Below are 13,801 nucleotides of genomic sequence, written 5' to 3'. Positions count from 1 at the left end.
ATACTTCCCTATCAATTCACTAAAGCTAGCACTATAAGGACTAAACAAAGTTAATGTTGAGAGTGAGTTCTGCTCTAAAGCCCCTTTCACATTGTTGGAACCATTCAGGTCCACCTGTCAGTTTTGTTGGCAGACCTGAAGGGGCGCTCCATGTTAGTCTGTGGAGCGACGAATGTCAGCTGTGTCATGTTCACTGACATCTGACCCAGTCCGATCCACTAAAACCAGACGGATGGCCCTACGTTTGCATCCGTCCCTGGTGGATCGGATAAGATCTGAGGAAGACAGACATGCGTTTTCAAGTGATCTCTCCACTGCAAGCAGCGGAGCTCGACAAGCCCATACCCCCTCAGTGAGCAGAGAGGGACCTGTCATCCGCCAGCTCAGCGGAGATCAAGAGAGCCGGCGGACTCCGAGGCAGCAGAACTGCCTGGTGTGAATGAGGCCTAAGATAAAAAGCTTTTCAACGTACCTGTAAAATACATTTCTTGGAGTACAGTATAGGACACCCTCTCTTCTAATAGCGTTACTCTGCATTTCTTGCAACAAACCTGAGGACTTATGGAGCGGGGTAAGGTTATACAGTACATGTCCTCAAAAGCTTTGCTAGTGTCCAATCACCTGAAAGTGATATAACCTATGGTCTATGAATATTCAGCCTGTGTCCTGAACTCCATAATATGGCACTTACCATGACAAAATTAATTTGGGTATAGTGTTGGATGGCTTTTGTTGTTGCTTCTTTAGCGAAAAATAAAAACCCCAGTGGTAAAAATTCTAAAAAATAAAAAAAAAATTATAAAAATGTTGGTTGGGTAGTGTTGCATGACCGTGCAATTGTCAAAGTATGACAGCTCTGAAAATTGGCCTGAGCCAAGGGGGTGAAAGTGCCTGGTAAGCAAGTGGTTAAGCAAACAGCTGTGCAATAAGAACATAGACAAAGCTGTTCAGTTTTATCATCTTTTTTTATTTCAACAATGAAGAATAAGTTTAGTTTTCATCAACGTTGACTGTCTGTAGTCCTGCAAAAATAAAAATTATTGTTTAATACACAAACATAAAATAACAAAAAGCAAATACTTTCATGTTCACATATGTAACATAAAAGTAGTATGCAACATCATAAACTAAAAGTGCAAAACCACTGTACAAGGCAGGCAAGTATAATGTGTTGGTTATTTTTTTTATTAAAGTGAAGTATGGCTCCTGCCATAGCCGACTCTCTGCACTCAGCGGGGATTTTTAAGTACCAAAATTTGGCGCAATTCCATGAACGTGTCATTTTAAAGCATGTTCTATTTGCAAAATCTTTCACATTATACAAAAAAATTGTGCCAACTATTTTTTTTTTTTTTTTATATTCATGAACCCCCCAAGATTTAGGGCCGGTTCACACTTGTGCGATGCTAGACATTGCATGTAAATTGCAACGCACTGCTGTTCACATTACATGCGATGTCTGTGCAGTGTGATATCAGCCACACAGATAGTATGGCTGTTACCGCACCGCATTCAGTCTAAACACGCACAGGACCCTTTTTTTCTGTTCGGAACAGAATCGGATAGCGTGTAATAAGCGAGCTGAAATGGGGGTGTCGTTAACATACGACACTCCCCAGCAGTTTGCATATGGCAGTGTGAACTGCAGTGCGTGTCCGGTACGATGCAGGAACCTGCACTAGATTCGCAAGGTTTTTGTATCGCACAAGCGTGAACCGGCCCTAAAGCCGTTTTGCTCAAATTACTGCACCCAGAGGCGCCTCTCCACTTGTGTTAGCTTCTGCACCAACCAGCACATCATAAAGGATTGGACCTAAGCTGGAAGCAGCGTGATTAAGACTTTGGTACATTAATCCCTTTATTACCAGTGGTTCTTGAAACTTGGATGCCCTGACAATTTAGCAGCTGTATGCATCAGTTAACGGATTAATGTTCCTAAATTTTTACTTTTTTTAAAGAAACAACCAACCTACCTATGCAGATAAAAAAAAAAAAAAAAAAAAAAAAAGGAAAGCTTTGACCAAAGTTGAATAATGCCCTTGCTACATAAAGCCCGTCCTGAAACCTCCCAGGGTTTTGCTGAGGTAGGACCAGCCATTACTGGTCACCATCACAGGAGTGAACTGTTATTTCTGATTCAAACCCCCTCACGTGCAATTTGGGAGCTCACTTCTGTGATGGTGAACAGTAACAGCGAATGAATAAGAACACACAGACAACATTCCGAGTTCTCATGCCACAGGCATCATGCCCAAGACTGTAAAAGAGATTGCAGCCACCATCCAACTAAAGAATTATGATATTTTACCGGTGGGAGTGAGCAAGCACTGCTATGGCAGCTAGGCGTAATCACAGAAGAACTCTTAAAGCAGAGTTCATTTAACACCAACAAAAGACACCTAATTTGTATTGAAAATTCCCATCACTGTTCATCACTCAGATCAAAAACACCATTTATTCCCACATCATATTTCCTAACAATTTACAAGACAAAGTAGATCACATGGTTTGCTGTAATCCGATTTTATTGCCATCCTTTTTTCCTCACTAGGGAAATGTGCTCTAATTGTGCAGAGAATGAAAGTGAGGCCAAGGGTAAAATTTGAGTAGCCACTAAAACAGGAATAAGAGGTGATATCTTCCACTCAGGACATTTAGTGCAACAAGAGGGGATTTCCCTCACATAGGAAAGAGATCCTCCCAGAAGTAAAGGGAAATGTCTCTAATGAAACAAAAATGAAAATTCACAGAAACACATTGACAGTGGTTTCAGCCCTCTCCTACTTATCCAAAATAGAAAAAAAATAAAGGTTTTGGCTTTAGACACTTATCTATTGACAATTCCTGTAGCCACAGAGGCCATTTAATAGTTTTGAATTGCTTATTAGGAATATGTTCACACTTTAATCTACAGCCTGGACACAGGTGCACTTTAACCACTTGCCGACCCTCCACAGTAATTATACGCATGCAGGCACAATCACGTACATCATCGTGCCTGCTCCAGTTCCAATGGACAGAACAGATTGGAAGTCTTGGTACCTGGCCTTCGTGGCCAGGGGGATCATGTGATTGCTATGTGATCACAATGTAAACAAGGCTGTTGCAAATGAATTGCTTCATAACAAATCTGCTTCCTATATCAGTGAACCGTGATTGGCTCAGGTAACATGTGATAGCTGTAGGCCAATCATAGCATCCTGTACCATGCAATTAGTACAGGATACAGATCACTAGTAATCACAGCTGTCATGAATGTAACCTATTCATGAAAGTTGAAAACATGGTTTTACGATGATCATTGAAACAAAGTGTTAAAAAAAAAAAAAAAAAAAAAAAATCCCGATCCATTTTTTGTTTTAAACGTGCACAAAATGCAAAAATGACTCAAGCGGCGAAATGGTTAAATAAGAGCTATAAATACTAGCGGTGCGCCGAAATTTTGGCCGCTGAAACAAATCAGCCAAAAACTGCGTTTTTGGCATGGGGCCGAAAGAAAATAATGGCACAAGAAGAAAATTAAAAAAAAAAAAAAGGGGGGGGGGGGTGGTGTGTGTGGAGACAGACGGACGGACCTGCACTGGGGTGCCGCTCATTGCGGGCATGTCATCCTGGTGGCTCAGTCTTCCCCTACCTCATTCTCACACAGAGCAGTGATCTCCCTGTGTCAGAGCTAAATTGTCCAGGTGGCCACAGTAACAATGTCCCACTTCCTGTGATACACGGCACACTGACCCAATGCCAGGACATTAAATCAGTGTGACACTTATTGCGGTTGCCCAGCAAATTCAAATCCAGCTCCGTGACACAGCAGGAGATCGCCACTCTAAAATGGGCACCAGTGAAGCTGCATCTGGCAGGCACCAGTGAGGCTGTATTGATCCCTTGTATCATGTCTCCAGTCTCTGACCATCTCCTGTATCACGTATGCTAGGAGGTGCACCAAAATGGAAATTTTGCTAATACCATTAGCAGTGTGTAAGTTTAAAGCGGACATTTTTTCATCTTTCCATCTATTAAGTCTTCTGCCCTTATGATTTTAACTTTGGCAGAAAAAATAAGTTTTACTATCCAGTTAATACCTTATACAGCCCACTTTCTGTTTGTCTGGGAAAGCCTAGGCTCATGATATTGTGCACAGCTCTCACTCTGAGAGTTTGCCAGGAAGGGAGGGAGTCATAAGAGGGCCAATGAGAACTGCAGGTGTGCCCCTGTCTGTAAATCCAGGAAGTGAACAGGCAACAGCTTCATCTGCCCAGTTAAAATGGGTGCAGCCAGATCAGTGGAGAGATTTCTGCAGCATATTTGGCAAGTACAGAATCACAGTATATATAAAATATGCAAAGCGGTTGGAGGGAAGCTTCAGAATGGCAAAGATGTTTTTATTACAGATGTGAGCAGACTGCAATTCCTCCAAGTTACTGCAGACATGATACAAGAGATGATTAGAGACTGCATTTTTCTTGCTTTTCTTGCACTAAAAATGGTGCCAATAATGGCCAACAATAAAGCCATCTTAATTTAAATTGATGCTATTAAATTAAAAAGTCAATAATACAATTATATATAAAAATATAAATATATTTTAAAAACTAATTTTGAGTTAAATGAACCCTGCATTTTCGGTACCAAAATTTTAATTCGGTGCCCCCCTAATACCTTTGTATGTAGTAACTGGCACATATGTTACTAGCGTGTACAGTTTGTTGGGAGAGTCTTCATCCTCATTACGCTTCCTGGACAAACGCACACGAATGCGGTATGGAACATTCCTGCGTGAAAACATAGTATAGGCATTCAAAATGTGTTAATATACGTCTAAAGGTTCTATTTTAACATTGAAATGTTAAAATACAAACATTTATAAAACAAAATATTACTAATGAATTAAAGTGGAACTCCAGGAATTGCAGCAATTAACCACTTAAGGACCAGGCCTCTTTTTCAGATTTGGCGTTTACATGTTTAACCACTTGCTTACTGGGCACTTAAACACCCTTCCTGCCCAGACCAATTTTCAGCTTTCAGTGCTCTCACACTTTGAATGACAATTGCTCAGTCATGCAACACTGTACCCAAAATATTTTTTTTTCCCTTTTTTTTTCCCCCACAAATAGAGCTTTCTTTTGGTGGTATTCGATCACCACTGGGGTTTTTATTTTTTGCGCTATAAATGAAAACAGACCAAAAATTAAAAAAAAAAAAAAAAAAATGCATATTTCTTTGTTTCTGTGACAAAATTATGCAAATTAATTTTTCTTCAGAAATTTTGGCCACAATTTATACTGCTACATATCTTTGGTAAAAATAACCCAAATTAGTGGATATTATTTGGTCTTTGTGAAAGTTAGAGAGTCTACAAGCTGTGGTGCGAATCGCACAAAATTGATCACATCTGATGTACTGGTGGCCTATCTCATTCCTTGCGACCCGAACAAGTCAGGAAAGTGCAAATACCCCCCAAATGACCCCTTTTTGGAAAGTAGGCATTCCAAGGTATTTAGTAAGAGGCATGGGGAGCTTTTTGATGTCATTTTTTTCCCACAATTCTTTGCAAAATTAAGATTTTTTATTATTTCCCACAAAAATTTCATTGTAATATGTTATTTTTCTCACATGGCATGTGTATACCACAAATGACACCCCCAAACAAATTCTGCTACTCCTCCTGAGTATTACAATACCACATGTGTGGGACTTTCTCACAGCCTGGCCACATAGAGGCCCAACATGCAGGGAGCGCCATCAGGTGTTCTAGGAGCATAAATTACACATCTAAATTGTTGACTATTACACTTTTGAAGGCCCTGGAGCACCAGGACAATGACACGTGGCACTGATGACAGGTGGCACCGATACGTGGCACCAGTGATGCGAGCTTGTCGGCACAGGGTGTTTAAAAAAAAAAAAAAAAAAAAAAGTGTAAAAATACAATAAGATCACTTTTATTCCTAATACAAGGAATGTAAACATCCCTTGTAATAGAAAAAGCATGACAGGTACTCTTAAATATGAGACCTGGGGTCAAAAAGTCCCCAGATCTCATAATTGGACTTAAATGCAATAATAATAAAAAAAGTAAAATTTGGAAAAAATTACAATGGAAAAAAATAAAAATAAAATATGTACCTTTAAGACAGGGGTGCCCAACCAGTGGCACGGGGGCCATATGTGGCGCGCGACCTCCTGCTCTGGTATGGCAGCTGGGCAAGCCTAGATTGCAGGTTGTCTACCCGCCATGCCAGAGCATCAGTATTGTGAATGAAGCCAGCAGCTGCAGAACCACACAAGCCAATGCTTACTGTATAGCACCAGCTCCTGTCATAGGTGGAGTGATACCAAATGCACTCTGCCTGGGACAGCAAGTTTATTACTAAAATCAGTGTATGCATGGACATCTCTTCTGCAGTGGTTACTGGGCTGCTTTTAAACTGATCTGCAGGTGTAGTGCAGTGTACCTGCAGCTTACCTGCACTAAGCCATAGACTTCTGATTTTACCTGTGGGTTTGGTGCACTTTCCGAGAGTGCATCATACCTGCAGGATGATAGAATTCTATGGCAAAGTACAGCTAACCTGCAGGAAAGCCACAGGTGTGGGTAAACCGCAGACCATCAGTGTAAAAGTAGCCTTAGGCCCCTTTAACGTTATCTGTCTGACCCAATCGGACCTGATTTTACCTGTGGGTTTGGTGCACTTTCCGAGAGTGCATCATACCTGCAGGATGATAGAATTCTATGGCAAAGTACAGCTAACCTGCAGGAAAGCCACAGGTGTGGGTAAACCGCAGACCATCAGTGTAAAAGTAGCCTTAGGCCCCTTTAACGTTATCTGTCTGACCCAATCGGACCCTCCATTCACCTCTATGGAGCGGCAGATGTAAACAGACTTGTGTCCGTTTACACCTGCCTCCTTCCAATCCGATCTGCTATAAAAAAAAAAAAAAAAAAAACACAAACGGAAAGTGGCTCCGTCCTCTTCCATTTGATCAGATGAAAGGGCCCATAGAGTAGAGTGGGCTGTGTCTGTCCGCTTTTCATATGCAGATGGGACTGTCAGCTACTCATTGTGGCCCACGACTGGTTACTAAATCACTTAAGTGGCCCTCACTATTCAAAAGTTTGGGCCCCCCTGCTTTAAGAGATATGGGCGGAAGTGACGTTTTGACATTGCTTCTGCCCTCCTACGGTATAGAGACGAGTGGGGGACCATCTTAGCCTCACTCGTCTATACCCAACAATGGAAAGGACCCGATCGCCTCCGCCACTACAGTAAGCGGCGGGTGGCACCTCTCCCACCACCGATAATGGTGATCTCGCGGTGAACCCGCAACGGAGACCACCGTTATCACACACAGGACCGCCTCCTGTAAAGAGGGATATCTTGGTTGTGGCAGTAGCTGCTGCCGTTACCGAGATACCCCTCTTCAAAGTTCCGACGTATATGTGGCAGTCCTTATGTAGTTAAAAAAAAATAAAAATAATATAAAAAAAAAATATATGTGCTGACCATATTAGTTCATAAAATGAGATAAGTCCACAAGGTGGCATACACCTGTTTGGACTTAACTTATAAGCCAGCACAGTGTCAAAAGTGCTGAAATTCCTGAAGTTCCACTTTAATTTGCGAGACTTCTGTATTCAATAAATCATATCCTCCCCCTTTAGAAATGCTCACCTGATTCCTTTTGCCCACACAGCTTTGTTCAGCCTGGTGTCAATACGCACATCAGGAGTACGCATTTCTTTCACTGCAAATTTGCGGATTTCCTTCAGCGCCCGGGGAGCACGTTTCTTGAAGCCACTGACAGGATGAGGAGGAAACACGTGGATTTAGTAAAGTATAGATCTGGATTCACCACATTTACTAACTAAAAGGCTTTGGTGCACTGCACATTCTAGATAGGTGTATCAATATAGGCTACTACGACAGTTAAAAACCAGTAACACCACAAAACAATAGAACATTATAAAATATGCACAAATTCAGATTTCATTCACGTTTAATAAACAGTTAAAGATGAAGAACATATGAATGATAGAGATTTCAGCTACGACAGAAAATGACAAAGCAGCAGATGGCTACGGACATGACAAAGAACGGCCTATTCTACAACTTACATGCCATGAATCCGCTTGTGAATATTGATGGTGTATTCCCTAGTAACTACCTCATTGATGGCAGAGCGGCCCTTTTTCTTCTCACCTCCCTTCTTTGCTGGCGCCATCTCTGTGGACACAAGAATCACACATTAGGAAGAAGCTTACAATACGATTTTATACACTAGTACAGCCTGGGCTTACCGTCACTGGCACTTTTGTTGCAAGACACAGCCAGAGCGAATTGTTTAAAATGACTAACAAATACACTTTGCTGTTAGTGACACTGTAAACTCAATTTTACAAATACAATGGATAATCTTTCTGCATGGTAAAGTTTACTTTTAGAGCCCATGCACACTGGCAAAAAAACAAAACAAAAAAACCCACACTGCTTCTACAGGAGTTTAGTGTTTGCCTGTAGAAGCAACTCAGTGTTATCCTATGTGTCCATGCACATTAAGACAATTACGAGCATAGAAAAAAAAAAAGTCTAAATGCTTTTAGAAGAATGCTCTATATAAGCATTTATTCCTGCCAAGGGAACTGGCGTTTTGTAAAGCTCCATTTACATGGAGCCAAAATGCAAGGCTAAACTTACCTTTACTTCAACAGTCCTTGTACCTCATCAGCATCTTCTCCTAACTGCCGGTGTTCATTGGCTGGTGCAGGATGTTACTCCTGCTGCTCAGTACATCGCCAGAGAAGACAGTAAGTGGGCGGCTAAGTGTATTTTATAGTAGGAGAGAGATCTCATGCAATAAAAAAAAACTGCCTGAAGCCTAGTTCTGCTTTAATGAACATTATCTGATGGGGAGAAAAGCACTAAAATCCATAGCAGGGAAAGTAATGTGCTCACTGCAAAGCAGGCACAGAATCCTGTCAGTACATATCTTCCCCAAAACATATCTGCCAATAAAGCACCTAATTCCTGGCATGATACACACTTGTCCGCCTCCTTTAGTCCAACAGTTGAGGGTTTGGTGATCAAGTGGCCAATCACCAAGCCTGCATATCACATGATGGCAGGGGGAGCTTGCTTAGCCCTGGATAGATTCTGACTGCTAGATTATGGCAGCAGTTTCAGAATTCTTTCAGGGGACCATGGCTGCAAGAATAAGAGGGAAGGTGTTAAATTGGAAGTAAATCTTAACCTTCCTATCGGATTCAGCCAAGGAAGCTGCCATCTTGGCTTCTTGTTTAACCTCTGCACATGTGACCAGTTATGACACCAGACATTGGATGGTTTGACAGTTTGGTTAAGAGCACATCCAGTGTAAACATAACATTGCCAGCATGTGCCGAAAAAGTTAAATTTTATTTTAACTTAAATCTATGGGTTTACTTCCGCTTGAAGGTGCCTACTGCTATAGTACCAGGTATGAGCAAAGTATGGGTTCAATTTACTATGTAAGAATCTGAATTAGGCTCCATTCACACTTGTGCGAAAGTTACATAAGTCGTTCCCCATGTTTTCCACTAACCATTCATATACGTGCAACTTAAAGTTGCAGCAACTTCAAAGTAGTCCATGCACTGCTTTGGTCCAACTTTCAGGCAACTTAAGGGCCATAACCCTCAGAAGTTGCATGAAAGTCTTATCTGAATGTTATACAATGCAACTTGTGCGCGCAACAGCGGTCCATTATCACTAGTCAAAGTCTATGCAACTTTGGAGTCCAACTGTGTATGGAGCCTAAAGCCCCTTTCACACATGTGCAACTTGGGACGGCAAAGTCTCATGACAAGTCATACCCCACGAGTACCATTCATATCTGTGTGACTTCAAAGTAGTCCATGCACTACAGATGGGCAGAGAGAGCTGTGTATACTTCTTACTGACCCAAACATACAGCCAGTGATGGCAGGACTGCATAGTCAGGCAAGCTAATAATTAGCATGTACATGGTAGATTGTTCCTTACAAAGTACACACACTGCACACTTTAATGCCTAGGACCCCCAGCACTGCGTACAGCCATTTATAGGTCTGATTAGATGTAGACTATCTGCATTCAGGAAGTTGCATCTGCTGCACTTTATGCACAAAGCTGCATCAAGAAACCTATGTTTGTCTATGAACGGTTGGCCGTACACAGCACCAGGGGCTCCTTGGCAGCAATATACACATCTTGTAAAGGAGCAATGCTCCCATGAGCAGTGGCAAAAGGTGAGGATCGCTGCAAGGCCACCACCACACACACAAGACCTTGTGTGAGATCACCAGTGTCCCCATACAAGGTGGCCGCCACCACCACCACCACACACACACACAAGACCTCATGTGAGATCACCCGTGTCCCCATACACAGCCCTGACAAGGAATCCTGGGGAAGATGTGATGGACAGTTATGGACTATCTCCAGAGCCGTGTGGGGGGAAAAAATAAAAGGGGGGGGGGGGGGGTCTCCTGTCTGACACAGTCTATGACAGTGATGGCAAACCTTGGCACCCCAGATGTTTTGGAACTACATTTCCCATGATGCCCAACTACACTGCAAAAGTTCATGAGCATCATGTGAAATGCAGTTCGAAAACACCTGGGGTGCCAAGGTTCGCCATCACTGGTCTATGACAAGCTCGTTCAGTGCTCAGATCACCAGCCCTATGTATGATGTAGCACCAGGGCCTGTCTGAACGCACGGCACAGTGCTTCATACTCCTCTATCACACCAAAATTAATGTGCGCGGCGCCCAGGAGGGAAGCGTATGAGGAAACGGCGCTCCATGACAGAAGTCCTAAGGTGTCCATCTCCCGGGAGCCACCCCTACCCTCCACCCCCAACACAGGCCTCGGCTGGAAGCTCAGACACTGCGCCTCCACACCCGGGGATGGCGGGGCTGTATGAGCTCAGAGGAGGGAGGATGGCGACGGATACCATCACAGAACCGCTCCAAGAACATACTCACTCTTCTAGGGACAATGACGGAAAGGAAGTAGAAAGGGATTGTGGGAGAGAAGTCTACTCTACGACACACTAGTGCTTCCGGGTCCTATAACGTCAGCGCGTTCAACGTGTGGGCGGTGCTTGTCATTAGAATGGATAGGAAGCGTGTGTAACGGAGAGGAATGTGATACGGTAGTGGAGCTCCAGTCTGCAGCCAGACCTAATTGGTATAATGAGTCCAGGCTAGTAACGTTTATCTCACCTCATCAGTGCAAAATGCCGCACATACAATGTTGTTATCAGTCATTCATACAGCTGTAGCGCTTTGGTGGGAAAATAAAAACCGTGGCTTATGCTACTGGGAAACTGCAACTTAAACATTTGTCCACTAGATGGCGCTTTACACCAGATGTGTAAATAATAGGGAATGACCAACTTTTGACTCAGATCAGAAATGAGTTAAAATTGTTTTGATACTTTGTGAAAGTTTAATTTTATTATTACCTCAAAGGTCTTCAGCCACGATGTGACTATTGTGTACATCTCATTGGAACAGGGGTGGACTGACAATTCATGGGGCCCCCAGGCAGTCAGAGATGATGGGGCCACACAGTAGACACACACACACACACACACACACAGTATACAATCACACAATATACAGAGACATGCTTCTATTGGCTGAGAAGGCACTGGAGAGGTGGGGCAGCTATAATCTCAGGATTTTTAGACCAAAAGGATATCGGTAAGGGACATTTCAGAGACAGATGTAAAAAAAAACAACACAAATTTTTGCATACTGTCCCTGGTTTTACTGAGGCTGGCAACCCTGATGGGTCCCCCTAGTGGCATGGGGTCCTTGGGCAGTGCCCGAGTGGCCCAATGGTCAGCCCGCCCCTGCATTGGAAATAGCTGAGTTCTAAAGCAGTATAAAAATTTTACCTATTGCAGCTTACCAATAAAGATGAGCTCAGGCATGTTCATACAGCCCACGTGTAGAGCCCATCAGGAAGTCATCGCTGCGCTAATCACAGGCAGAGACATTTCCAGATCTCTGCAGCCGCGCATTGGGACAATGTCCCACTGCCTGTGATTAACGCAGCGCACTGCCGACGTCCTGGCGGCTCTGCACGAAGGCTGTGCGAACATGCCGGAGCACATCCCTACTTACCAATCATTATATATGTTGGCTGCCTTTGTTTTCTTTTTTTTTTAAGGTTGCCGCCTTTTCATCAAGCCAAACGCCAACACTTTAGCGTTGTGGGGAAATTGAAAAACAAAATGTTGTACAAATAAATATAAAACTTGTATAACCTTTTTTCAAAATCGTGCTGCACCAAAATGCATGGCATTTTGTTACCATAGGTTTTGCCGCAGGTGAATGAGTGCAAAACCTAAGGGTGTGGTAGTGTCCATAAAACTTAAAGGCACCACTACACACCTGCAAAAGGGCTGTGCGTTTTTGTGCCCTGCTGAATGTGGGTAAATTTGTGCACATTTTTGCACTGCAGAACAGGGGCAATTAACTAAAATTCAAGGAGGTCCAATTGCTAAAATATTCTTACAGCTGAGGTCCAAATTGCTCTCTAATATAACTTAAAAAAAAGGCCAATCACATCCATATTTCAAGTAAAAGAAAAGTGAACCAGGTTACATAAGGAGACCCTATTAGAGCTCCCCCTAACATCAGACGTGCCCACCAGAGCTCCCCCTTACATAAGATGTACCCAGGAGACCTGTTTAGATCAGGTGTACCCGCCAGACTCCCACATGCATCAGGTGTGCCCGCCAGAGCTACCCCTTATATCAGATGTGCCCACAAGGGCACCCTCTTACATCAGCTGTGCCCATCAGAGCTCCCTCTTACATAAACTGTTCCTACCAGCGCTCCCTCTTACATGGGATGTGCCCACCAGAGCTCCCTTATACATCGGATGTGCACACCAGAGCTCCCCCTTACATCAGGTGTGCCCACCAGAGCTTCCTCTTACGTCATGAGTGCCCACAAGAGCTTCCCCTTACATCAGATGTGCCAACCAGAGCCTCCCTTACATCAGATGTGCCCACCAGAGCTCCTCCTTATATCAGATGTGTCCACCAGAGCTCTCCCTTACATCAGGTGTGCCCACCAGAGCCTGCCTTACATCACATGTACCCACAGAGCTCCCCTTACATCAGATGTATCCACCAGAGCATCCCCTTACATTAGGTGTGCCCACCAGAGCTCCACCTTACATCATTTGTGACCACCAGAGCTCCCCTTACATCAGATGTGCCCATCAAAGTTCCCTTTTACATCAAGTGTGCCCACCTGAGCTCCCCCTTACATCAGGTGTGCCCAGCAGAGCTCCATTTTACATCAGGAATACCTATCAGAGTTCCCCCTTTAATCAGATGTGCCCATCAGGGCTTCCCCTTACATAAGATGTGCTCACCAGAGCTCCCCCTTACATCAGATGTGCCTACCTGGGCACCCCCTTACATCAGATGTGCCCACCAAAGCTCCCTCATTCATCAGATGTGCCCATCAGAGCTCCCCCTAACATCAGGTGTGCCCACAATAGCTCCCCCTTTACATCAGATGTGCCCACCAGGACTTTTCCTTACATCTGATGTGCCCACCAGAGCTTCCTCTTACATCAGGTATGCCCACCAGATCTCCCCCTTACATCAGGTGTACCCACCAGAGCCCCCCTTACATCAGATGTACCTATCAGAGTGCCCCCTTACATCAGATGTGCCCACCAGAGCACCCCCTTACTTTAGATGTGCCCATCAGAGCCCCCTCTTACATCAGATTTTCCCACCAGAGCTCC

The 13,801-nt window shown here is 43.6% G+C and overlaps 1 protein-coding gene across 1 annotated transcript; it reads right to left on the bottom strand.

The window, feature by feature from the left end:
- Nucleotides 1-875: 875 nt before the first annotated feature.
- On the bottom strand, nucleotides 876-11,026 carry RPL31 (ribosomal protein L31). Its single transcript, XM_077482642.1, has 5 exons — nucleotides 11,008-11,026; nucleotides 8,120-8,228; nucleotides 7,677-7,802; nucleotides 4,660-4,772; nucleotides 876-1,022 (listed from the first exon to the last, which is right to left on the bottom strand). Exons 2-5 carry the CDS (start codon nucleotides 8,224-8,226, stop codon nucleotides 991-993), a joined length of 378 nt encoding a protein of 125 aa, XP_077338768.1. The 5' UTR covers nucleotides 8,227-8,228; nucleotides 11,008-11,026; the 3' UTR covers nucleotides 876-990.
- Between the last annotated feature and the right edge of the window lie 2,775 nt (nucleotides 11,027-13,801).

This window comes from Lithobates pipiens, unplaced genomic scaffold (assembly GCF_037356315.1).
Source record: "Lithobates pipiens isolate NorthernLeopardFrog02 unplaced genomic scaffold, aLitPip1_a1.2 Scaffold_16, whole genome shotgun sequence".
Lineage (NCBI taxonomy): Eukaryota > Metazoa > Chordata > Amphibia > Anura > Ranidae > Lithobates > Lithobates pipiens.
This window is presented reverse-complemented; position numbering and strand designations above follow the sequence as displayed.

Excerpts from the sequence above, each read along its gene's own strand:
- RPL31 (XM_077482642.1), bottom strand. The coding sequence starts at position 8,226 with ATGGCGCCAGCAAAGAAGGGAGGTGAGAAGAAAAAGGGCCGCTCTGCC. Across the intron at positions 7,803-8,119 it reads CACAAGCGGATTCATGGCAT|TGGCTTCAAGAAACGTGCTC; the intron begins GTAAGTTGTAGA and ends TCATCCTGTCAG. Across the intron at positions 1,023-4,659 it reads GCCAGTTACTACATACAAAG|GACTACAGACAGTCAACGTT; the intron begins GTATTAGGGGGG and ends TTATTTTTGCAG.